Source organism: Coregonus clupeaformis, chromosome 39 (assembly GCF_020615455.1).
Source record: "Coregonus clupeaformis isolate EN_2021a chromosome 39, ASM2061545v1, whole genome shotgun sequence".
Taxonomy (NCBI): Eukaryota; Metazoa; Chordata; class Actinopteri; order Salmoniformes; family Salmonidae; genus Coregonus; species Coregonus clupeaformis.
Window position 1 is genome coordinate 9,722,627 of NC_059230.1, and position 25,969 is coordinate 9,748,595.

A 25,969-nucleotide genomic window follows, 5' to 3' on the forward strand; every position below is an offset into this window, starting at 1 on the left:
GTGTGTGTGTGTGTGTGTGTGTGTGTGTGTGTGTGTGTGTGTGTGTGTGTGTGTGTGTGTGTGTGTGTGTGTGTGTGTGTGTGTGTGTGTGTGTGTGTGTGTGTGTGTCTGTGTGTGTGTGTGTGTCTGTGTGTGTGTGTCTGTGTGTGTGTGTGTGTGTGTGTGTGTGTGTGTGTGTGTGTGTGTGTGTGTGTGTGTGTGTGTGTGTGTGTGTGTGTGTGTGTGTGTGTGTGTGTGTGTGTGTGTGTGTGTGTGTGTGTGTGTGTGTGTGTGTGTGTGTGTGTGTGTGTGTGTGTGTGTGTGTGTGCTGTGTGTGTGTGTGTGTCGTGTGTGTGTGTGTCTGTGTGTGTGTGTGTGTGTGTGTGTGTGTGTGTGTGTGTGTGTGTGTGTGTGTGTGTGTGTGTGTGTGTGTGTGTGTGTGTGTGTGTGTGTGTGTGTGTGTGTGTGTGTGTGTGTGTGTGTGTGTGTGTGTGTGTGTGTGTGTGTGTGTGTGTGTGTGTGTGTGTGTGTGTGTGTGTGTGTGTGTGCTGAATAAAGTAGATGATAGAAACTTCTCAATTCTCATTTCACTGTTTTTACTTCATAACCATCATGCAACAAAATAACACAAGGTCTTCCGTTTAAACAGAAACAGAGCTGCTTTCATGCCTCAACAAGAGAATAGTTTGCAGTTAAACTAGCTGTAGGTAAACGCACAGCAATGTGTGCTACTTGGTTCATCAACTACAATGTTGACTATTGTTTTCCCGGTGAGTCTTGTATGAATGTAGAACTACATCAAACTCCAAGACCCCCGTTAATTACCGTTAATTACCGTTATCACCGGTATCAGAGCAGCCACGAGCCACCTAACCCCCGTAACACAGCGTCAGCTGTTACAATCTATCGGTTAGAAAAGTGACATCATACATCTGTGACCGTTACAGGTTCTCGTGGCACAACTTAGTAGAAGTTCCCAAAAATATAGAGTGTGTTTATCACAGGAAAGAGGACTTTTGAAATAGAAATATATATATACACAGGTAGAAATATACAATTGAGAGAATTGAATATAAATAATGTTTTGGTTAGGAAGATTTCAAATATATATATTGAATGATAAAATATAGGCCTATATAGTAAATATCAAGGCTAGAAATGTGATTCAACACAGAGAAAAGTGACATTCCAACTCCTACATTAGAGATGTGTATAATAAGATACACATTAACACATCAATGTAAAACGATATCATGCAATGTTGCACAAAACCTCTGAAAACTGTACCAGTTTACAATCAGAACTGTCGAGTGACAAAACAAGGGCTGTATGTTTCAGTCTGCGCGGACAGATAGACAAGGAGCTGTCCACTCACAGAGGTGCTGAAACCAACTCATCCTCTCGTAGAGAAGGTTTTCTGTCTATTTACACAACAGATAGCCTACAGTCACGCAGCTAGATAGAATGTCAAAGAGAACGTTCAGACGTTCTAAAATAGTTCCATGTTCCATGTCAAAGAGAACGTTCAGACGTTCTAAAATAGTTCCATGTTCCAACCGACAAGACCACATTATTTTCTTTCTCCCGTTGAAACTTTTCCACCACTTTTCAACCGATGGCCGTTTTGAAGTCAACCCTCCCAACTGAACCGGGCCAACAGCCAACGTTATCAGGCATGACAGGAACCAACCAAAGCCAGGAGAACAACCGAAGCCTTCTAAAGAGCAGGTTTAAACTCAGCGCCGTGAGGCCAGCTTTAGAGTTGCGTTCAGACTCCGCCGGGGAAGGCCAGGTTATAGGCCGCCATCATCTGAGCTTTCAGCTGCTGCTTCACGTGCACGCGCCCGTGCCTCTTCCTCTCGTCGCTGCGCGCGAACCGCTTCCCGCACACCTCGCACGAGAAAGGTTTCTCCCCAGTGTGCGTGCGCGTGTGCGTGGTCAGGTGGTCGCTCCTGCTGAAGCTGCGCAGGCAGATTGCGCACTGGAACGGCTTGTGGCCCGTGTGAATGCGCACGTGGCGGTTGAGCTCGTCTGAGCGCGAGAAACGCCTCTCACAGCCAGTTATTGGACACGGGAACGGTTTCACCTTCACGGCCCCGGTACTAGAGCGGGCCATTGCTTTACTCCCTCCTGTGGTGGCGTGCACGCCCCTACTCCTCGGGAACACGCCGGGCAGCAGGGAGGAGAGGAAGGCATCCAGGGAGGAGGAGGACAGAGATGAGGTGAAGGCGGCCAGGTCACTGCAAGCGCCCAGCTGCTGCTGCCCTGAGGCCCCAGTCTGGAACTCCAGAGGCTCCGGTTTGACCAGGAAGCTGTTGTTGACATAGCTCCCGTTAACAGGTACAGGGTAATTCTGAGCCCAGTCTCCCATTTGGCACGGCTCCTGTTTGATGTCACGCTCTGTCTTAACGTCAGTCAGTAGCAGAGAGTCCAGCAGTTCCTTTACGTCCACCTGGTGATCCAGAGACAGACCAGACAGCGGGAACAGCTGCTCCAAGCTGCCCGGGGGGAAGGCATCCTGACCGGAGTGGGAGAAGTGGTCGTTGTCGCAGCCGTGGCAGTTGCTGTTGAACTCGTTCTTGACCACCACAGGGGCAGCGGGGGGAGTCTGAATGATGTCCACCCCGGCGGAAGGAGAAGGAATCTCGGTCAGAGCCTGGCTGCAGTAGCCGCTGGAGGGTAGGGCAGACTCCACGGAGGGAGAGGAAAGCAGGGGAGAGGCAACGCTCATGGCCGAGCAGGGTAAGGCAGAGGCGGGGAGGGAGGCAGAGGGAATCCCGCTGGTTGCCTGGTCCTCCACCGTGCAGATCCCAACTATCTCCGTGATCATGTTGAGCAGGGCTTCTGTGCTGCAGGGTGGTACCGTCCCCGGTAACGGCTCCATGTAGAAGCTCCCGGTGTAGGCAAGAGGGGACAGGCTGTCTGAGGAACAGTCATTCAGGTCGGAGAAGAAATCCGAGTCAGACCCGTCGGTCCCCGGGGATAGCACACAACCTGGAGAGAGACAACACAACTATGGTTATTATCATTACATAAACTGGTAGGCTACATTAGCACAGGCAGCAAGCAGTGGGCGACGAGGAACATCTAGCTGCATTGGATTACATAAGTAACATATTATTTTACACATTTTATTATAGCCTATGTATTTTTGCCTACAAAACAATTGAGAATACATATGCAGTCTTTATATGATTTATGTATTAAAATGTTATTCATAATGCATTTATATACATATTACATACATATTTATTTATTGATCCTTGTAGTCATGGGGTTAGAATCTAGAGAGAAACCCACCTTGTTGTGCGGGAGATCCGATATCAGAGTCTGTACCGTCACTGCTTGAGCTGACACTGTCCACCCAGGCGCTGCAAGCGTCCTCAAACTCTGACATGAAGATATCTTCTTCTGTGAACAGCATGTTAACGGATCCGGTAAGGTCTCGGTAAAACGAGAGGGAAAACGTTGCTAATTTCCGTTATTAAGAGCAGGTCCAGAGGTAATTAACCGACCAATCAATTAAGTGATTGATCAATCTACAAACAGATAATCAAATTAGTATTCAATTAAATGTGGGGATTCCCTTGAAGTGGTGAGGAGTGGTGAAGATAAGTCCTCCGCTGTATGGTTGCTGTATTCCGTTAGGATGTGTCTGAATGATAACGGTTGCTCTGCACCTCTCCGTTTTATACTTTTCTGGCTGCTAGGTAACCCCTCCTCCCGCCATTGGTTCGACGTCCGTGAGGATTCCCCCGCTGCGTAGAATCATGCCCAAACATGGACAGAGGATATGACGCAGGGTATCCCCCTGCCTTATAAGGACACACGGGTGCGTGACGTAGAAGAGGGGATTCTCTTGAAGATCTGTGTTCTGTGCTGAAACCCGGAGCAGAGCATCGGCGCGCGAGAGAGAGTGGTTACACAACACATAGCAGGTTAACCGACACGTCGCTTTGAAGGGCGTGCTACTGTCTGTTTGAATGCGGTGCTACTGTCTGTTTGAATGCAGGTGAACAGTAATGATGCCCATTTAGAGGACGAAACACACATTCCGCTTCCCCTCCATGAGATGCAACACAGATACAAACACAAAGTTACACAACACTTGATGCTACGCCTAATGATGTTCAATGAAACATGAATAATAATCAACATCTGTCCCCCCCCCCCTTATAATTAGCATCTGGTCAACAGGAATGAATCACCTGCATGTTATTATGAGCATCACCGGGCTTGTGTGTGTGCGCGCGCAGTGGCGCAGTGGAAACAGGACTGTGGACTATAATGGGATTGGTGGGGCGGCAGGTAGCTTAGTGGTTAAGAGCGTTGTGCCAGTAACCGAAAGGTCACTGGTTCTAATCCCCCGAGCCGACTAGGTGAGAAATCTGTCGATGTGCCCTTGAGCAAGGCACTTAACCCTAGTCGCTCTGGATAAGAGCGTCTGCTAAATGACTAAAATGTAAATGTAAAATGGATCTGCTGCAGGTATGTGAGACTGTGGTGGAAGAAAAACAGAACATATTCTCCCTTAGCACTCCAAGTAAACTGCCATTAAATAGTACACTGCTGTAATGACAATATGCATTTAGTTGAATGAGCCCCGATCTTGGTTTGAATGGCAGTCTGTTTGCATAATGTCTGTCTTCACAGCCAGTTCCGTTTGGCTGCAGTTCAGCACCATAGGCAGCGTACTGGACATGCAACACGCTGCAGGGAAGCGCAGATGGTAATGTGTGTTAGAGAGAGAGAAGGGGAGGGGAGCAGCGCTCAGTTTTATCTGCAGAATGCTTCATACCATTAGAAGGAGATGCATGGACCCACAGACATCTAGCTCTGAATGATGTGTCAAACTGGAAGCAATGCATTACAGTCAGCCAGCCGAACTAAACATGCACATTATTTTATTTTTTAAAACACCTGATCTGACTCGTAAACCATTGAGACTGCTGCACACAGCGTCGGTCATGAGAATATTGCATAGCTTTCCGTATCATTCGTCTCCCCGTGGAAATATGTAGAAATATGCAAAGGAGAAAGAGTCCTGAATCTGTTGTTGCGTCATAATGCGACAGTACTCCCCATCGGTGGGTCTCCCTCTCTCTCCTCGACAGATAGACTACAGCCACAGGGTGCGTGAGGATTTTATTGGCTCAGGTGATTTTGGAATCCATTTATTGACTGCGTGGACTCAGTTAATTAAAACCCAATTGAACAGTTACCCTGCAAACTCGAACTTAACAATCACCCGCATTACAGTTTTTTTGGATTGCTTACACACTAAAATTAAAAGTAGTACACTATTAGCAAAACCTTACACTCAAGAAGCAAAACATCAGCCCATATTTGCACAACTATAAGCACATTGTCAACCTTACACTTGTTGCAAAACTCTACACACAGTGATTTGCAAAACACTAAACACACTTAACATACATTACACACAAAAATCTATCATGAAGTCACGTCCTTGCAATACCAAAGCACTGACTGTCAAATTACCACACCGTCCAACCAATTGGTTCAACACAGTCATCAGGTGTGCAAACACTCGTTTGCTTAATTGTAGACACACCAATCAGGTGTATAAGCACTATAAAAAGCAGCAGGTGAGTTCATCGGTCTTCAAGCACAATGGAAAGAGTCAGAGAAAGAGTAAGACGAGGAGGAGGACGAGGAGGAGGACGAGGAGGAGGACGAGGAGGAGGACGAGGAGGACGAGGAGGACGAGGAGGACGAGGAGGACGAGGAGGACGAGGAGAACGAGGAGGAGGACGAGGAGGACGAGGAGAACGAGGAGGACGAGGAGAACGAGGAGAACGAGGAGGACGAGGAGAACGAGGAGGAGGAAGAGGAAGAGGAAGAGGAAGAGGAAGAGGAAGACAAGAAGGTGCTCAAAGAGGACCGAATCTGACAAATGAGATCCGCGCAACACTGGTTGACCACATTGTCAACCACGGCCTGACGCTGAGGGAGGCTGGACTGCGAGTACAGCCAAATCTAAGCCGATATACAGTGGCAAGTGTGATGAGAACATTTCGACTGGAAAATAGGTATTGTAAAAATATCATTATATCAAAACCATCTGCACGGTTTCAGTAACTGCTTACAGTACTATATTCTATGCACTATCAGCACTTCTGTTACCTTTTCCTGTGAAATTACTGTACTATTGTATACTGTTTTTTTTTCTACATAGGATTGAGGGTCAGGGACGACAAGGGGGGAAGGCCTCCTATGTTCACAGAACAGCAAGAGAGGGAGATAGTAAACATGGTTTTGGCCAACAATGCTATAACACTCAAGCAGCTCCAAGCTAACATTGTCAATAACCACGCCATTTTCAACGATATCCATCAGGTCTCAACATCAACACTGGCACGCATCCTAAAAAAAAAACATATTCAAATGAAGCAAATTTATCGAGTGCCTTTCGAGCGCAATTCCGAAAGGGTGAAACGACTGCGGCATGATTATGCAGAGGTATGTATTCACTTTAGCAGTGTGATCTTGCATACTGTCTCATAATCTTTTACTGTACTGTAATATGTATACTAGATCTACACTGAACTACACAATTTTGCCTGACACTGTTTTTCAGAGAGTTTTACGAATGGATGGAGAGGAGATCCAGCATGAGTTCATTTACGTAGATGAGGCTGGGTTCAACCTGACGAGAACACGAAGTAGGGGAAGAAACATCATTGGCCACAGGGCTATAGTCAATGTCCCAGGGCAACGTGGGGTAATATAACACTCTGTGCAGCCATTACACAGAATGGGGTCCTCCACCGCCATGCCCATATGGGCCCTTACAACACAGCACTCATACTTACATTCTTGGACCAATTGCACAACATAACAGCAGCAAATCAAATCGATCATATGCAATACATTGTTGTCTGGGACAATGTGTCTTTCCACCGCTCTGCTCTGGTTCAGAACTGGTTTCAGCAACATCCACATTTCACCGTCCTATATCTTCCACCATACTCTCCATTCCTCAACCCTATAGAATAGTTTTTCTCGGCATGGCGGTGGAAGGTATATGATCTCCGTCTCCAGGCTGAGGTACCCCTCATCCAAGCCATGGAGGAGGCCTGTGACCAGATGGAGGTAGCAGCAATGCAAGGATGGATTCGTCATTCAAGACGTTTCTTTCCAAGGTGTCTTGCTAATGACAACATTGCCTGCGATGTTGATGAAATTCTCTGGCCAGATCCAGCTAGGCGAAGAGACAATGTCTAGTTATTTTTAAAAAAAAATGTTGAACTTACAATACGTAAAGTGACGTTTGGTTACAGTATTATGAATCTCCATGTCAACATTTTGGGCGTGTTGAGAAATAAATGAGTTTCTTCAGTCTGCAACATTGGTCTTGTGTAGTGTTTGGTGAATTTACATTATATTTGTACTTTGTTGAGAGTAGCCTACTCTAATCATAGGGGAAGTAGAAGTGCTAAAAGTGTTTTAGGTTTATCACAGCAGAGTGTAACTCGTGCAAACAGAGTATAGTAATGTGAAACGTGTGTGTTTCATATGGTAACAAAGTGTGGTTTTTAAAAAGAAGTGTATAGTTTTTACAAGAGTGTTTAATTTTGCAAAGGATCTGTAGTGTTTTGCTAATTGGGTGTGTGGTTGTGCTAATTGTGTGTAGTGTTTTGAAAACACGGGCCCTGTTTTGAAAATCGTGCTTAAGCAATAAAAAAAAACTGTAATATAGAACGAAGGCAAGATAACGTTGTGTAAATGGTAATGCTTATACAACTCCGGTTTGGTCCACCCGGGGACAGATATTGTATAAAGGCAACCAAATGGTGCTTAGAATGCGCGCGAAGTCCCAATTATTGAATATGCACTCTCGAGCTGATGCGAGATCAGTTTTGAGATCATCATGGATTTCCGCATTCGCTCTCCACGGAGCTTGTTGCACAACTGAGTTAGTTACAGTCAATCAATTCACAGTTTGACTGACTAGATACGAAGGTCCTGCATTTATTAGACACGGCTATTTGTCTAAAGCTGCATATAGGACAGGTCTATTAAAACGTTACATTAAAAGCCCAATTCAGCTAACAACTACCCTCCACATAACCACGCTGCATGTTGCCTGTTCATATCGCAACAGCCGTCACGTTACAGTGAAACAAAAGAGGTGACAACCTGTCTTCCCACTACCCCGACAGAGTGCAGAGAGAGTGACAGATGGAGTGATAACAGCCCTGCCCAGTCAAAGTCTTTTAATAACACTAGCCAATCAAATTGTCGGGAGGAGACCATACAAGCCGCGGTTAGCTCAACTATTAACGCACAATATGCGACATTTACACGCTTTCCTCTTGACGGGTGTCACGTCAGAAAACACCCCAAACCGTCAACGAGATAAAAGGACTGAAACCCGCTTGGATCTATGAAGAATAGCTGACGAGGACATCCGTATTTTATAATGCTTAAAATAGACAGATTTCACTCATTATTATTATTATATCATTCAGTTGTGACGTGTTTGGATTCACTCAGAAGGGGAATGTTCCAATTCTAGAACCAGAACCATCTGGGAGTTCTAATATTGGAGAGCGAGGAGCTGTGACATTCTGAATGTGTGGAGGTGGGGTGGGAACAACTCTGAGTCTGTAACCATGGTGATACTGGCAAGATGAGTGTTCCTTTCACTTCCTTCTACTAAAAACATGGAGACTATCAATAAACACACACACACACACACACACACATTTTTAACATTTACATTTCAGTCATTTAGCAGACGCTCTTATCCAGAGCGACTTACAGTTAGTGAATACATATTTTTTTATACTGGCCCCCCGTGGGAATCGAACCCACAACCCTGGCGTTGCAAACGCCATGCTCTATCAACTCTGTCCCTGCCGGCCATTCCCTCCCCTACCAATAGTGCACTGACGCCAATTGTGCACCGCCCATGAGTCTCCCGGTCGCGGCCGGCTGCGACAGAGCCTGGATTCGAACCAGGATCTCTAGTGGCACAGTTAGCACTGCGATGCAGTGCCTTAGACCACTGCGCCACACAGACACACACACAGACACACAGACACACAGACACACACACACACAGACACACACACACACACACACACACACACACACACACACACACACACACAGACACACACACACACACAGACACACACACACAAGGTGTCATTGCGTCAATAGAAGAGTGTATGTAAGAGCCATGTTCTTGTATGTCTCTGGTTTCCAGCATGTCTACCTATTCACTAACTGACACACAGAGCCTGTCTCTATTCACTAACTGACACACAGAGCCTGTCTCTATTCACTAACTGACACACAGAGCCTGTCTCTATTCACTAACTGACACACAGAGCCTGTCTCTATTCACTAGAGAGAAGGAAAAGAGAGGAGGGAGAGAAGAGGAGAGGAGAGGAGGAAGAGAGAGGAGAGGAGGGAGAGAGGAGAGGAGGAAGAGAGAGGAGAGGAAGGAGAGAGGAGGAAGAGAGAGAAGAGGAGGGAGAGAGGAAGAAGAGAGGAGAAAGAGAGAGGTTAAGGTTAGGGCTCAGGCCTCAGGAATGGTTAAGGTTAGGTATGGGGTTCAGAGAGGTTTGGGATAGGGCTCAGGTCTCTGGGGTGGTTAGGGTTAGGCATGGGGTTCAGAGAGGTTAGGGTTAGGGGTTGGGTTAGGGCTCAGGTCTCTGGGGTGGTTAGGGTTAGGCATGGGGTTCAGAGAGGTTAAGGTTAGGGTTAGGGTTAGGGCTCAGGTCTCAGGGTTAGGGTTAGGCATGGGGTTCAGAGAGGTTAAGGTTAGGGGTTGGGTTAGGGCTCAGGTCTCTGGGGTGGTTAGGGTTAGGCATGGGGTTCAGAGAGGTTAAGGTTAGGGTTAGGGCTCAGGCCTCAGGGGTGGTTAGGGTTAGGCATGGGGTTCAGAGAGGTTAAGGTTAGGGTTAGGGCTCAGGCCTCAGGGTTAGTGTTAGAATAGTTCCAGACAACAGTCCTTCAAAAGGAAAGGTCTATATACTTGGGTTAGGGTTATAGTTATACTAGGGTTAGGGTTATACTAGGGTTAGGGTTATACTAGGGTTAGGGTTATACTAGGGTTAGGGTTATACTAGGGTTAGGGTTATAGTTATACTAGGGTTAGGGTTATACTAGCTACAAGATCTATACATGTATATTTAGCAGACGCTCTTATCCAGAGTGACTTAGAGTTAGTGCATACATTTTCCATACTGGCCCCATGTGGGAATCGAACCCACAACCCTGGCGTTGCAAGCGCCATGCTCTACCAACTCAGCTACAGGAAACCCGTTCCATGAAGCTCCCGACGAACAGTTCTTGTGCTGATGTTGCTTCCAGAGGCAGTTTGGAACTCTGTAGTGAGTGTTGTAACCAAGGACAGACGATTTTTACGCGCTTCAGCACTGGGCGGTCCCGTTCTGTGAACTTGTGTGGCCTACCACTTCGTGACTGAGCCGTTGTTGCTCCTAGACGTTTCCACTTCACAATAACAGCACTTACAGCAGCTCAAGCAGGGCAGACATTTGACAAACTGACTTGTTGGAAAGGTGAAAGAACAATGAATCAGAAGTGCTTCAAACAGAGGGAATATATGGGATGGGGGAGGAAGAATTCAATTCCTAGAAATATTCACTCCATTTTTTATTTTTTTATTTTTTTGTAATTTATTTTACCCCCTTTTTCGATCTTGTCTCATCGCTGCAACTCTCCAACGGGCTCAGGAGGCGAAGGTCGAGTCATGCGTCCTCCGAAACATGACCCGCCGAACCGTACTTCTTAACACCCGCCCACTTAACCCAGAAGCCAGCCGCACCAATGTGTCAGAGGTCAGCCTGCAGGCGCCCGGCCCACCACAAGGAGTCGCTAGAGAGCGATAAGCCAAGTAAAGCCCCCCCGGCCAAAAGAGGATCAAATGGTTCGTACTTTTCTAATCCATCGTCGCTCAGCCAGTCTGTCTTTGAGTTTTTGACCACCCCATATTGGTCTGCAGGCCAAACATTCGAAGGTTCTCCACTGTATGAGCCCTAAAGCAGACATACAACACAGTGGATCTATCACCCTTCTGAATGTGGTATCGATGTTGTCGAAGTCTGCATTCTGGTGCGTTTTGTGTCTCTTCAATATAGAGTTTATGACAAACAAGGCACTCAATCACATAAACCACATGTCCAGAATCCAGTTGGACTTTATGCCTGATTGGAGCCCCCGAGCCCGGATGCCTATTGGACAGAAACTGTGTTTGGGTAAAGTGTTTATTCTGTACCCGTTTCATCTTAGTCAGGCTTGAATGGACTAGAATGTCCTTCAGGCTTTTATTCCTCCTATAGGCTGAGATCACCCTGAATCAAAGCCCCACAATCATTCTGAGCCTGTTGAAAATGAGTTCAGAGTTTAACCCCACCAGAGCCTGAGAATAAGACCCCACGAATGGAACCACAGGGCAGTTATCCCCATCTACCTTCTACAGTATGAACCACAGTTATCCCCCTCTACCTTCTACAGTATGAACCAGTTATCCCCATCTACCTTCTACAGTATGAACCAGTTATCCCCCTCTACCTTCTACAGTATGAACCAGTTATCCCCCTCTACCTTCTACAGTATGAACCAGTTATCCCCCTCTACCTTCTACAGTATGAACCAGTTATCCCCCTCTACCTTCTACAGTATGAACCAGTTATCCCCCCCTCTACCTTCTACAGTATGAACCAGTTATCCCCCTCTACCTTCTACAGTATGAACCAGTTATCCCCCTCTACCTTCTACAGTATGAACCAGTTATCCCCCTCTACCTTCTACAATATGAACCAGTTATCCCCGTCTACCTTCTACAGTATGAACCAGTTATCCCCCTCTACCTTCTACAGTATGAACCAGTTATCCCCCTCTACCTTCTACAGTATGAACCAGTTATCCCCCTCTACCTTCTACAGTATGAACCAGTTATCCCCCTCTACCTTCTATGTTCCATGGGTCTGGAAGGTCTGATTGACCTCAGCCTTAACCTCTCTCAGGAACCGGCTGGAGTAGCCCCTGGGTCTGATTGACCTCAGCCTTAACCTCTCTCAGGAACCTCCTGGAGTAGCCCCTGGGTCTGATTGACCTCAGCCTTAACCACTCAGGAACCTCCTGGAGTAGCCCCTGGGTCTGATTGACCTCAGCCTTAACCTCTCAGGAACCTCCTGGAGTAGCCCCTGGGTCTGATTGACCTCAGCCTTAACCTCTCTCAGGAACCTCCTGGAGGAGCCCCTGGGCCTGATTGACCTCAGCCTTAACCTCTCAGGAACCTCCTGGAGTAGCCCCTGGGTCTGATTGACCTCAGCCTTAACCTCTCTCAGGAATCTCCTGGAGTAGCCCCTGGGTCTGATTGACCTCAGCCTTAACCTCTCTCAGGAACCTCCTGGAGTAGCCCCTGGGTCTGATTGACCTCAGCCTTAACCTCTCTCAGGAACCTGCTGGAGGAGCCCCTGGGCCTGATTGACCTCAGCCTTAACCTCTCTCAGGAACCGGCTGGAGGAGCCCCTGGGCCTTAATGCTGAGAAGAGGATTATTGTGGCCTCCTCTATATCCCCAGGGAAACTACAGATTCCCCCTCTATATCCCCAGGGAAACTACAGATTCCTCCTCTATATCCCCAGGGAAACTACAGATTCCTCCTCTATATCCCCAGGGAAACTACAGATTCCCCCTCTATATCCCCAGGGAAACTACAGATTCCTCCTCTATATCCCCAGGGAAACTACAGATTCCTCCTCTATATCCCCAGGGAAACTACAGATTCCTCCTCTATATCCCCAGGGAAACTACAGATTCTGTGGAAATGTATCAGTTGTGATTTGATCAAACCCCTATATGTGTGTTTTGGATGGAAACTGGATTTGTGAAGGAGGGCATGTCTATCTGTTTCCTTAAAGAAAACTTTAGTTACCAATTGTTTGGTTTCGCCCTCCTTGTGAATGAAAAACACCTGTGTATCTAGAAATTCCCAAATTCAGAGGTGGAGCCCCCCACAGTCCAAAAAGATCAACCAGATACCTCAGGTACAGCAATGGTAAGGGCTTACATTTAAGGAAAGCACTTTCTTCCCAAAAACAAATGTACAAATTTGCTAAACTTGTGAATTTCTTTCCCATGGATGTGTATCTGGAGGTAGTACTTCTCATTGAACTCAAAGTCGTTTCTGGTCAAGAACCAATGGGACATCGTGTTTGACATTATCTAATTGTCTATTAGCTTAAAGAAGATATTGACCTTTATCCATTATAACAATTTGAGACCCCTTATCTGCTAGTTTAATCACAATATTCTGATTGCTGCTCAATGTTTTTAGAGCTTGATTCTGCTGATTTGTAAGGTTAAACTGATTTACAGGTCTGGGTCTGAATTGTGAAAAGGAATCCACATCCCTACGTATAAGGGTCTGTAAAGGAATCCACATCCCTACGTATAAGGGTCTGTAAAGGAATCCACATCCCTACGTATAAGGGTCTGTATAGGAAGCCACATCCCTACGTATAAGGGTCTGTATAGGTTCAGCTGAATTGTGAAAAGGAAGCCACATCCCTACGTATAAGGGTCTGTATAGCTTCTGACACTGACTCCAACTGAGGTTCCCAATGTGAGGGGTTTGGAAATGGTGTACGGGGTAAATCTATTTCATAATCAAAATGGTCTAATCATTTCAATCTTCTATGATATTCGGTGTAGGTCCCCCCCGGAGCTCCCCGCAGTCCACCCGTTTAGGAGTTGGTATGAAAGTCAGTCCTCTTTCTAGAACCTCACTCTCAGCTTGGTTGAGCCTGAAGCGGGAAGGGTTTTAACGTTATAATGTTGTGGAGTTGTAAGAGAACAGTCCTCCCTATTAAAGGTCATCCAAAAAGTCCCATCTCTCCCCTACGGTCTTATACAGCTTCTGTACCAGACACTGCTGATCCTTAGCTAGTCTATCTGAGTAATGTACGAGTGGTACGTAGACGGCTGCATTGGGGGAAGGCCTCCTTACTAGTCCTCAACAGTTTCTGTAGCTGCTTCCAAGATGTAGTCGGCCTTTGGCTCCACCTGACAATTGTTGAGGCCTAAAGACAACCCTACCTTCTCTGTCCTTGGGTTTGGTTGGAGCTTCTTGAAAACACCGTTAATATGATAGAAGGTGGCCCCAGGTAATATATCCACCTGTACATGAGAATCAAAAAAAAAGAAAAGTGGAATGCGTGCTAGATTAGAATCCCCCACAATCACTGTTGGTTTATCGATCTGTATTTCCCACTCCTGAATCTCCCTCTCTGACCTAGGGTGTCTTATTGGTTCCAGTCCTGAATCTTCCTCTGACCTAGGGTGTCTTATTGGTTCTAGTCCTGAATCTCCCTCTCTGACCTAGGATGTCTTATTGGTTCTAGTCCTGAATCTCCCTCTCTGACCTAGGGTGTCTTATTGGTTCCAGTCCTGAATCTCCCTCTCTGACCTAGGGTGTCTTATTGGTTCCAGACCTGAATCTCCCTCTCTGACCTAGGGTGTCTTATTGGTTCTAGTCCTGAATCTTCCTCTCTGACCTAGGGTGTCTTATTGGTTCCAGTCCTGAATCTTGTCTTATTGGTTCCAGTCCTGAATCTCCCTCTCTGACCTAGGGTGTCTTATTGGTTCCAGTCCTGAATCTTCCTCTGACCTAGGGTGTCTTATTGGTTCCAGTCCTGAATCTTCCTCTGACCTAGGGTGTCTTATTGGTTCCAGTCCTGAATCTTCCTCTGACCTAGGGTGTCTTATTGGTTCTAGTCCTGAATCTTCCTCTCTGACCTAGGGTGTCTTATTGGTTCCAGTCCTGAATCTCCCTCTCTGACCTAGGGTGTCTTATTGGTTCCAGACCTGAATCTCCCTCTCTGACCTAGGGTGTCTCATTGGTTCTAGTCCTGAATCTTCCTCTGACCTAGGGTGTCTTATTGGTTCCAGACCTGAATCTCCCTCTCTGACCTAGGGTGTCTTATTGGTTCCAGTCCTGAATCTTCCTCTCTGACCTAGGGTGTCTTATTGGTTCCAGACCTGAATCTCCCTCTCTGACCTAGGGTGTCTTATTGGTTCCAGTCCTGAATCTTCCTCTGACCTAGGGTGTCTTATTGGTTCTAGTCCTGAATCTTCCTCTGACCTAGGGTGTCTTATTGGTTCCAGTCCTGAATCTTCTTCTCTGACCTAGGGTGTCTTATTGGTTCGAGTCCTGAATCTCCCTCTCTGACCTAGGGTGTCTAATTGGTTCCAGGTGTGGAGCAGGAACAGACCCATGTGGAGGACATGTCTTTAAAATGTTAGTAGGGGACTCAGATTGGGAATCACTCCGAGAACACTGGCATTTAGGAGTACCACCCCATCATCACTTTCTGTCCACCTATTGGCTGTACCTTGACAATAGCACACTGAGCCTGCTCCGCTCCACCCCGGACACCTGCTGTTCTGTGTCTGGAGGAGAAGCAGAACAGATGGAGTTACTACATTCGGGTTAGGGTTAGGCCAGTAGATTAGGACCTGGGATCAGCAGGACTACAGAGGAGTGATCCTACCAGACCTGACCTGGGATCAAGTTCAGCCTGACTGATTGACAGGAGATGACCAATAGAAAGTTCAGCCTGGCTGATTGACAGGGGATGACCAATAGAAAGTTCAGCCTGACTGATTGACAGGAGATGGACCAATGGGGGATAGATCCCGATATGAATGAGCGGATAGATTGTCCCATTGAAGTAGCAGTCAGTTAAGGAGTAGACATGAGACCTGTCTCCACATAATAGGAGACCAGAAGCCCCACCCCAGTATAATATTGCAACGGTCCAATTGACCTGTTTCCTGTTGACAGGATGAGTCTGAGATGTTCTGTATCAGGTTCCAGATTAACATCCATCTGTTGACAGGATGAGTCTGAGATGTTCTGTATCAGGGTCCAGATTAACATCCATCTGTTGACAGGATGAGTCTGAGATGTTCTGTATCAGGGTCCAGATTAACATCCATCTGTTGACAGGATGAGTCTGAGATGTTCTGTATCATCCACCACGTACTGCTACATCCTCCTCAGTTTCACATGGGGAGACTGAGACATCTCTCTAATCCACTTCTGTTCCAGGTCAGAGAGAGCTCCCCCTGGCCGTCTCCTCCAGCTGAAACGCAGACCTGACCCAGGTCAGAGAGAGCTCCCCTGGCCGTCTCCTCCAGCTGAAACGCAGACCTGACCCAGGTCAGAGAGAGCTCCCCTGGCCGTCTCCTCCAGCTGAAACGCAGACCTGACCCAGGTCAGAGAGAGCTCCCCCTGGCCGTCTCCTCCAGCTGAAACGCAGACCTGACCCAGGTCAGAGAGAGCTCCCCTGGCCGTCTCCTCCAGCTGAAACGCAGACCTGACCCAGGTCAGAGAGAGCTCCCCCTGGCCGTCTCCAGAGAGAGCTCCCCCTGGCCGTCTCCAGAGAGAGGTCCCCTGGCCGTCTCCTCCAGCTGAAACGCAGACCTGACCCAGGTCAGAGAGAGCTCCCCCTGGCTGTCTCCTCCAGCTGAAACGCAGACCTGACCCAGGTCAGAGAGAGCTCCCCCTGGCCGTCTCCAGAGAGAGCTCCCCCTGGCCGTCTCCAGAGAGAGGTCCCCTGGCCGTCTCCAGAGAGAGGTCCCCTGGCCGTCTCCAGAGAGAGCTCCCCTGGCCGTCTCCAGAGAGAGCTCCCCTGGCCGTCTCCTGAGAGAGGTCCCCTGGCCGTCTCCAGAGAGAGCTCCCCCTGGCCGTCTCCGAGAGAGGTCCCCTGGCCGTCTCCAGAGAGAGGTCCCCTGGCCGTCTCCAGAGAGAGGTCCCCTGGCCGTCTCCAGAGAGAGGTCCCCTGGCCGTCTCCAGAGAGAGGTCCCCTGGCCGTCTCCAGAGAGAGGTCCCCTGGCCGTCTCCTCCAGCTGAGACGCAGAGGTCCTCAAGTCTTCCCTCAGGACCCTCACACTATTTATCTGTTGTATGGGTGTTTTAATGTTGTGTCTAATACTGACTGCAATACACATTTCCTATTTGTGACAAATTAATGTTGGTTGATTGGTTAGTTGGTTGATTGGTTGTTTGATTGTAGTAGTGTCCAGAGAAGCCTTCAAATCGGTGGGGATGGGATGGCTCCCCGATTGGTCATGTTCCCGGTCAATCACTCAGGCTGAACTTTCTGATTGGTCATCTCCTGTCAATCGGTCAGGTTTTCTTTTCTGTGTTAGAGGAAACACTGTGTACGTTTTATTGTTATATGAAAGGTGAGAGAAAACAAACCAAGTGGTTGTCTTCTGATGTCCTTAACGATTGCATCGTTTATCTGATGACGTTTATATCTGATGTTTATCTGATGATCTTTACCTGATGTTTATCTGATGATCTTTACCTGATGTTTATCTGATGATCTTTACCTGATGTTTATCTGATGATCTTTACCTGATGTTTATTTGATGTTTATTTGATGTTTATCTGATGTTTATTTGATAATCTGATGTTTATCTGATGATATTTACCTGATGTTTATTTGATTATATTTATCTGATGTTTATTTGATAATCTGATGTTTATCTGATGATGTTTACCTGATGTTTATCTGATGATGTTTATTTGATAATCTGATGTTTATCTGACACCTTTTCCATGAAAGCAGAAGTATAATACATGTATAAACTATAGGAAACACTCACTCTATCATAACAACACTTTCTACTCTTTATGAAGAGTTCATTCATCTCCCTTCCCCATTTCTGTTGGCCTGCACCATAACTGGCACTCTGCTGCCTCCCTGTGGTCATCTGTGAGAACGGCAGCCTCTGGAAACTCCCCGGTTACTGAACGGCGTGAAGATCCTGTAGGATACTCCAGCTATCACGGCTCAGTCTGAAATGATAGAAACAGGAGAATTACTTACTGCAGTTCATAGTCTGTTTATTTACTTCCTGCAGTTCATAGTCAGTTCTCCTCTGCATTATTGTAGCCATTTGCTACAGCCTGTCAACTATGCCTCTGCCTATCCCTGTTCTCTCCTCTCTGCACAGGCTACACAAACGCCCCACACCGCGTGGCTGCTGCCTCTCTAACCTGGTGGTCCCTGCACGCACCCCACACCTGGAGTTCCAGGTCTCAGGCAGCCTCTGGAACTGCCGTTCTGCTGCCAACAAAGCTGACTTCATCCCAGCCTATGCTAACCTCCAGTCCCTCGACTTCCTGGCGCTGACGGAAACATGGATTACCACTGAAAACACTGCTACTCCTACTGCTCTCTCCTCGTCTGACCATGTGTTCTCGCATACCCCGAGAGCATCTGGTCAGAGGGGTGGTGGTACAGGAATCCTCATCTCTCCCAAGTGGACATTCTCAATTTTTCCCCTAACCCATCTGTCTATCTCCTCATTTGAATTCCATGCTGTCACAGTCACTAGCCCATTTAAGCTTAATATCCTTGTCATCTATCGCCCTCCAGGTTCCCTTGGAGAGTTCATCAATGACGCCTTGATAAGTTCCTTTCCTGAGGATGGCTCACCCCTCACAGTTTTGGGGGATTTCAACCTCCCTATGTCCACATTTGACTCATTTCTCTCTGCCTCCTTCTTTCCACTCCTCTCCTCTTTTGACCTCACCCTCTCACCATCCCCCCCTACTCACAAGGCAGGCAATACGCTTGACCTCATCTTTACTAGATGCTGCTCTTCTACTAATCTCACTGCAACTCCCATCCATGTCTCCGACCACTACTTTGTTTCCTTTTCTCTCTCGCTCTCCTCCCACACTACTCACTCTGCCCCTACTCAGATGGTAATGCGCCGCCGCAACCTTCGCTCTCTCTCTCCCACTACTCTCTCCTCTTCCATCCTATCATCTCTTCCCTCTGCTCAATCCTTCTCCCTCCAATCTCCTGATTCTGCCTCCTCAACCCTCCTCTCCTCCCTTTCTGCATCCTTTGACTCTCTGTGTCCCCTATCCTCCTGGCCGGCTCGGTCCTCCCCTCCAGCTCCGTGGCTTGATGACTCATTGCGAGCTCACAGAACAGAGCTCCGGGCAGCGGAGCGGAAATGGAAGAAAACTAAACTCCCTGCCGACCTGGCATCTTTTCACTCCCTCCTCTCTACATTTTCTTCATCTGTTTCTGCTGCTAAGGCCACTTTCTACCACTCTAAATTCCAAGCATCTGCCTCTAACCCTAGGAAGCTCTTTGACACATTTTCCTCCCTGCTGAATCCCCCCCTCCCTCTCTCTCTGTGGATGACTTCGTCAACCACTTTGAAAAGAAGGTTGACGACATCCGATCCTCGTTTGTTAAGTCTAATGACACTGCTGGTCCTACTCACACTGCCCTACCCTATGCTTTGACTTCTTTCTCCCCTCTCTCTCCAGATAAAATCCTGCGACTTGTGACTGCAGGCCGCCCAACAACCTGCCCGCTTGACCCCATCCCCTCCTCTCTTCTCCAGACCATCTCCAGTGACCTTCTCCCCTACCTCACCTCGCTGATCAACTCATCCTTGACCGCTGGCCATGTCCCTTCCGTCTTCAAGAGAGCGAGAGTTGCTCCCCTTCTCAAAAAACCAACGATCGATCCCACTGATGTCAACAACTACAGACCAGTATCCCTTCTTTCTTTTCTTTCCAAAACTATTGAGCGTGCCGTCTTTAGCCAACTCTCTTGCTATCTCTCTCAGAATGACCTTCTTGATCCAAACCAGTCAGGTTTCAGGACTGGTCATTCAACTGAGACTGCTCTTCTCTGTGTCACGGAGGCTCTCCGCACTGCTAAAGCTAACTCTCTCTCCTCTGCTCTTGTCCTTCTAGACCTGTCTGCTGCCTTTGATACTGTGAACCATCAGATCCTCCTCTCCACCCTCTCCGAGCTGGGCATCTCCGGCGCGGCTCACTCCTGGATTGCGTCCTACCTGACCGGTCGCTCCTACAAAGTGGCGTGGCGAGAAGATGTCTCCGCACCATGTGCTCTCACCACTGGTGTCCCCCAGGGCTCAGTTCTAGGCCCTCTCCTTTTCTCCCTATACACCAAGTCACTTGGCTCTGTCATATCCTCACATGGCCTCTCCTATCATTGCTACGCTGACGATACACAACTAATCTTCTCCTTTCCCCCTTCCATTGAGACTGTGTCTGTGCCTCGACCTAGGTTGGGCAAAACTAAACATGGTGGTGTTCACCCTAGCAATCTTATTAGGATAAAGACCTCCTCCATTCCTGCCATTATTGAAAGAGATCGTGATACCTCACATCTCAAAATAGGGTTACTTAATGTTAGATCCCTCACTTCAAAGGCAGTCATAGTCAATGAACTAATCACTGATCATAATCTTGATGTGATTGGCCTGACTGAAACATGGCTTAAGCCTGATGAATTTGCTGTGTTAAATGAGGCCTCACCTCCTGGTTACACTAGTGACCATATTCCCGTGCATCCCGCAAAGGCGGAGGTGTTGCTAACATTTACGATAGCAAATTTCAATTTACAAAAAAAAAATGACGTTTTCATCTTTCGAGCTTCTAGTCATGAAATCTATGCAGCCTACTCAATCACTTTTTATAGCTACTGTTTACAGGCCTCCTGGGCCATATACAGCGTTCCTCTCTGAGTTTCCTGAATTCCTATCAGACCTTGTAGTCATAGCAGATCATATTCTAATTTTTGGTGATTTTAATATTCACATGGAGAAGTCCACAGACCCACTCCAAAAGTCTTTCGGAGCCATTATCGACTCAGTGGGTTTTGTCCAACATGTCTCTGGACCTACTCACTGCCACAGTCATACTCTGGACCTAGTTTTGTCCCATGGAATAAATGTTGTAGATCTTAATGTTTTTCCACAAAATCCTGGACTATCGGACCACCATTTTATTACGTTTGCAATCGCAACAAATAATCTGCTCAGACCCCAACCAAGGAGCATCAAAAGTCGTGCTATAAATTCTCAGACAACACAAAAATTCATTGATGCCCTTCCAGACTCCTTCTGCCTACCCAAGGACGTCAGAGGACAAAAATCAGTTAACCACTTAACTGAGGAACTCAATTTAACCTTGCGCAATACCCTAGATGCAGTTGCACCCCTAAAAACGAAAAACATTTGTCATAAGAAACTAGCTCCCTGGTATACAGAAAATACCCGAGCTTTGAAGCAAGCTTCCAGGAAATTGGAACGGAAATGGCGCCACACCAAACTGGAAGTCTTCCGACTAGCTTGGAAAGACAGTACCGTGCAGTACCGAAGAGCCCTCACTGCTGCTCGATCATCCTACTTTTCCAAATTAATCGAGGAAAATAAGAACAATCCAAAATTTCTTTTTGATACTGTTGCAAAGCTAACTAAAAAGCAGCATTCCCCAAGAGAGGATGGTTTTCACTTCAGCAGTGATAAATTCATGAACTTCTTTGAGGAAAAGATCATGACCATTAGAAAGCAAATTACGGACTCCTCTTTGAATCTGCGTATTCCTCCAGGGCTTAGCTGTCCTGGATCTGCACAGCTCTGCGAGGGCCTGGGATCGGGAGAGACACTTAAGTGTTTTAGTACTATATCTCTTGACACAATGATGAAAATAATCATGGCCTCTAAACCTTCAAGCTGCATACTGGATCCTATTCCTACTAAACTGCTGAAGGAGCTGCTTCCTGTGCTTGGCCCTCCTATGTTGAACATAATAAACAGCTCTCTATCCACCGGATGTGTACCAAACTCACTAAAAGTGGCAGTGATAAAGCCTCTCTTGAAAAAAGCCAAACCTTGACCCGGAAAATATAAAAACTATCGGCCTATATCGAATCTTCCATTCCTCTCAAAAATTTTAGAAAAAGCTGTTGCGCAGCAACTCACTGCCTTTCTGAAGACAAACAATGTATACGAAATGCTTCAGTCTGGTTTTAGACCCCATCATAGCACTGAGACTGCACTTGTGAAGGTGGTAAATGACCTTTTAATGGCGTCAGACCGAGGCTCTGCATCTGTCCTCGTGCTACTAGACCTTAGTGCTGCCTTTGACACCATCGATCACCACATTCTTTTGGAGAGACTGGAAACCCAAATTGGTCTACACGGACAAGTTCTGGCCTGGTTTAGATCCTACCTGTCGGAAAGATATCAGTTTGTCTCTGTGAATGGTCTGTCCTCCGACAAATCAACTGTACATTTCGGTGTTCCTCAAGGTTCCGTTTTAGGACCACTATTGTTTTCACTATATATTTTACCTCTTGGGGATGTTATTCGAAAACATAATGTTAACTTTCACTGCTATGCGGATGACACACAGCTGTACATTTCAATGAAGCATGGTGAAGCCCCAAAATTGCCCTCGCTAGAAGCCTGTGTTTCAGACATAAGGAAGTGGATGGCTGAAAACTTTTTACTTTTAAACTCGGACAAAACAGAGATGCTTGTTCTAGGTCCCAAGAAACAAAGAGATCTTCTGTTAAATCTGACAATTAATCTTGATGGTTGTAAAGTCGTCTCAAATAAAACTGTGAAGGACCTAGGCGTTACTCTTGACCCTGATCTCTCTTTTGACGAACATATCAAGACTGTTTCAAGGACAGCTTTTTTCCATCTACGTAACATTGCAAAAATCAGAAATTTTCTGTCCAAAATGATGCAGAAAAATTGATCCATGCATTTGTTACTTCTAGATTGGACTACTGCAATGCTCTATTTTCCGGCTACCCGGATAAAGCACTAAATAAACTTCAGTTAGTGCTAAATACGGCTGCTAGAATCCTGACTAGAACCAAGAAATTTGATCATATTACTCCAGTGCTAGCTTCCCTACACTGGCTTCCTGTTAAGGCAAGGGCTGATTTCAAGGTTTTACTGTTAACCTATAAAGCGTTACATGGGCTTGCTCCTACCTATCTTTCCGAGTTGGTCCTGCCGTACATACCAATACGTACGCTACGGTCACAAGACGCAGGCCTCCTAATTGTCCCTAGAATTTCTAAGCAAACAGCGGGAGGCAGGGCTTTCTCCTATAGATCTCCATTTTTATGGAACAGTCTGCCTACCCATGTGAGAGACGCAGACTCGGTCTCAACCTTTAAGTCTTTACTGAAGACTTATCTCTTCAGTAGGTCATATGATTGAGTGTAGTCTGGCCCAGGAGTGTGAAGGTGAACGGAAAGGCTGGAGCAACGAACAGCCCTTGCTGTCTCTGCCAGGCCGGTTCCCCTCTCCACTGGGGTTCTCTGCCTCTAACCCTGTTGCAGGGGCTGAGTCACTGGCTTGCTGGTGCTCTTTCATGCCGTCCCTGGGAGGGGGTGCGTCACTTGAGTGGGTTGAGTTACTGACGTGATCTTCCTGTCTGGGTTGGCGCCCCCCCTTGGTTTGTGCTGTGGTGGAGACCTCTGTGGGCTATACTCGGCCTTGTCTCAGGATTGTAAGTTGGTGGTTGGGGATATCCCTCTAGTGGTGCGGGGGCTGTGCTTTGGCGGAGTGGGTGGGGTTATATCCTTCCTGTTTGGCCCTGTCCGGGGTTTCTTCGGATGGGGCCACAGTGTCTCCGGACCGCTCCTGTCTCAGCCTCCAGTATTTATGCTGCAGTAGTTTATGTGTCGGGGGGCTGGGGTTAGTTGGTTATACCTGGAGTACTTCTCCTGTCTTATCCAGTGTCCTGTGTGAATTTAAGTATGCTCTCTCTAATTCTCTCGTTCTCTCTTTCTCTCTGAGAACCTGAGCCCTAGGACCATACGTCAGGACTACCGGGCATGATGACACCTTGCTGTCCCCAGTCCGCCTGGCCTTGCTGCTATTCCAGTTTCAACTGTTCTGCCTGCGGCTACGAAACCCCTACCTGTCCCAGACCTGCTGTTTTCAACTCTAAATGATCGGCTATGAAAAGCCAACTGAGAGACCTGAGCCCTAGGACCATACGTCGGGACTACCGGCCGTGGTGACTCCTTGCTGTCCCCAGTCCGCCTGGCCTTGCTGCTATTCCAGTTTAAACTGTTCTGCCTGCGGTTATGGAACCCCTACCTGTCCCAGACCTGCTGTTTTAAACTCTAATGATCGGCTATGAAAAGCCAACTGAGATTTATTCCTGATTATTATTTGACCATGCTTGTCACTTATGAACATTTTTGAACATCTTGGCATGGTTCTGTTATAATCTCCACCCGGCACAGCCAGAAGAGGACTGGCCACCCCTCATAGCCTGGTTCCTCTCTAGGTTTCTTCCTAGGTTTTGCCTTTCTAGGGAGTTTTTCCTAGCCACCGTGCTTCTACACCTGCATTACTAGCTGTTTGGGGTTTTAGGCTGGGTTTCTGTACAGCACTTCGAGATATTAGCTGATGTAAGAAGGGCTATATAAAATAAAAAAATTGATTGATAACCAGGTGGCGAATCGCATCTCTGCATGTCTGGCAGACATATCAGTATGGATGACGGATCACCACCTCAAGCTGAACCCTGGCAAGACGGAGCTGCTCTTCCTCCCGGGGAAGGACTGCCCGTTCCATGATCTCGCCATCACGGTTGACAACTCCGTTGTGTCCTCCTCCCAGAGTGCGAAGAGCCTTGGCGTGACCCTGGACAACACCCTGTCATTCTCCGCTAACATCAAGGCGGTGACCCGCTCCTGCAGGTTCATGCTCTACAACATTCGGAGAGTACGACCCTGCCTTACACAGGAAGCGGCACAGGTCCTAATCCAGGCACTTGTCATCTCCCGTCTGGATTACTGCAACTCGCTGTTGGCTGGCCTCCCTGCCTGTGCCATTAAACCTCTACAACTCATCCAGAATGCCGCAGCCCGTCTGGTGTTCAACCTTCCCAAGTTCTCTCACGTCACCCCCCTCCTCCGCACACTCCACTGGCTTCCAGTTGAAGCTCGCATCCGTTACAAGACCATGGTGCTTGCCTATGGAGCAGTGAGGGGAACGGCACCTCTGTACCTTCGGGCTCTGATCAGTCCCTACACCCAAACGAGGGCATTGCGTTCATCCACCTCTGGCCTGCTGGCTCCCCTTCCTCTGCGGAAGCATAGTTCCCGCTCAGCCCAGTCAAAACTGTTCGCTGCTCTGGCACCCCAATGGTGGAACAAGCTCCCTCACGACGCCAGGACAGCGGAGTCACTCACCACCTTCCGGAGACATTTGAAACCCCACCTCTTTAAGGAATACCTGGGATAGGATAAAGTAATCCTTCTACCCCCCCAAAAAAAAAAATTGTAAAGTCGTTATCCCACTGGCTATAGGGTGAATGCACCAATTTGTGAGTCGCTCTGGATAAGAGCGTCTGCTAAATGACGTAAATGTGCCCTTGAGCAAGGCACTTAACCCTAATTGCTCCTGTAAGTCGCTCTGGATAAGAGCGTCTGCTAAATGACTAAAATGTAAATGTAAAATGTGCCATTCTCTGGTCTAAAGTAGTGCACTATATAGGGAATAGGGTGCCATTCTCTGGTCTAAAGTAGTGCACTATATAGGGAATAGGGTGCCATTCTCTGGTCTAAAGTAGTGCACTATATAGGGAATAGGGTGCCATTCTCTGGTCTAAAGTAGTGCACTATATAGGGAATAGGGTGCCATTCTCTGGTCTAAAGTAGTGCACTATATAGGGAATAGGGTGCCATTTTCTGGTCTAAAGTAGTAAACTATATAGGGAATAGGGTGCCATTCTCTGGTCTAAAGTAGTGCACTATATAGGGAATAGGGTGCCATTCTCTGGTCTAAAGTAGTGCACTATATAGGGAATAGGGTGCCATTCTCTGGTCTAAAGTAGTGCACTATATAGGGAATAGGGTGCCATTTTCTGGTCTAAAGTAGTGCACTATATAGGGAATAGGGTGCCATTCTCTGGTCTAAAGTAGTGCACTATATAGGGAATAGGGTGCCAATCTCTGGTCTAAAGTAGTGCACTATATAGGGAATAGGGTGCCATTCTCTGGTCTAAAGTAGTGCACTATATAGGGAATAGGGTGCCATTTTCTGGTCTAAAGTAGTGCACTATATAGGGAATAGGGTGCCATTCTCTGGTCTA

At 47.3% G+C, this 25,969-nt stretch overlaps 1 protein-coding gene across 1 annotated transcript; it reads right to left on the reverse strand.

Annotated features, from left to right (window-relative positions):
- Positions 1-1,078: 1,078 nt before the first annotated feature.
- On the reverse strand, positions 1,079-3,617 carry LOC123482875 (early growth response protein 4-like). Its single transcript, XM_045211891.1, has 2 exons — positions 3,280-3,617; positions 1,079-2,973 (listed from the first exon to the last, which is right to left on the reverse strand). The coding sequence occupies exons 1-2, from the start codon at positions 3,401-3,403 to the stop codon at positions 1,748-1,750; spliced, it is 1,350 nt and encodes a 449-aa protein (XP_045067826.1). The 5' UTR covers positions 3,404-3,617; the 3' UTR covers positions 1,079-1,747.
- Between the last annotated feature and the right edge of the window lie 22,352 nt (positions 3,618-25,969).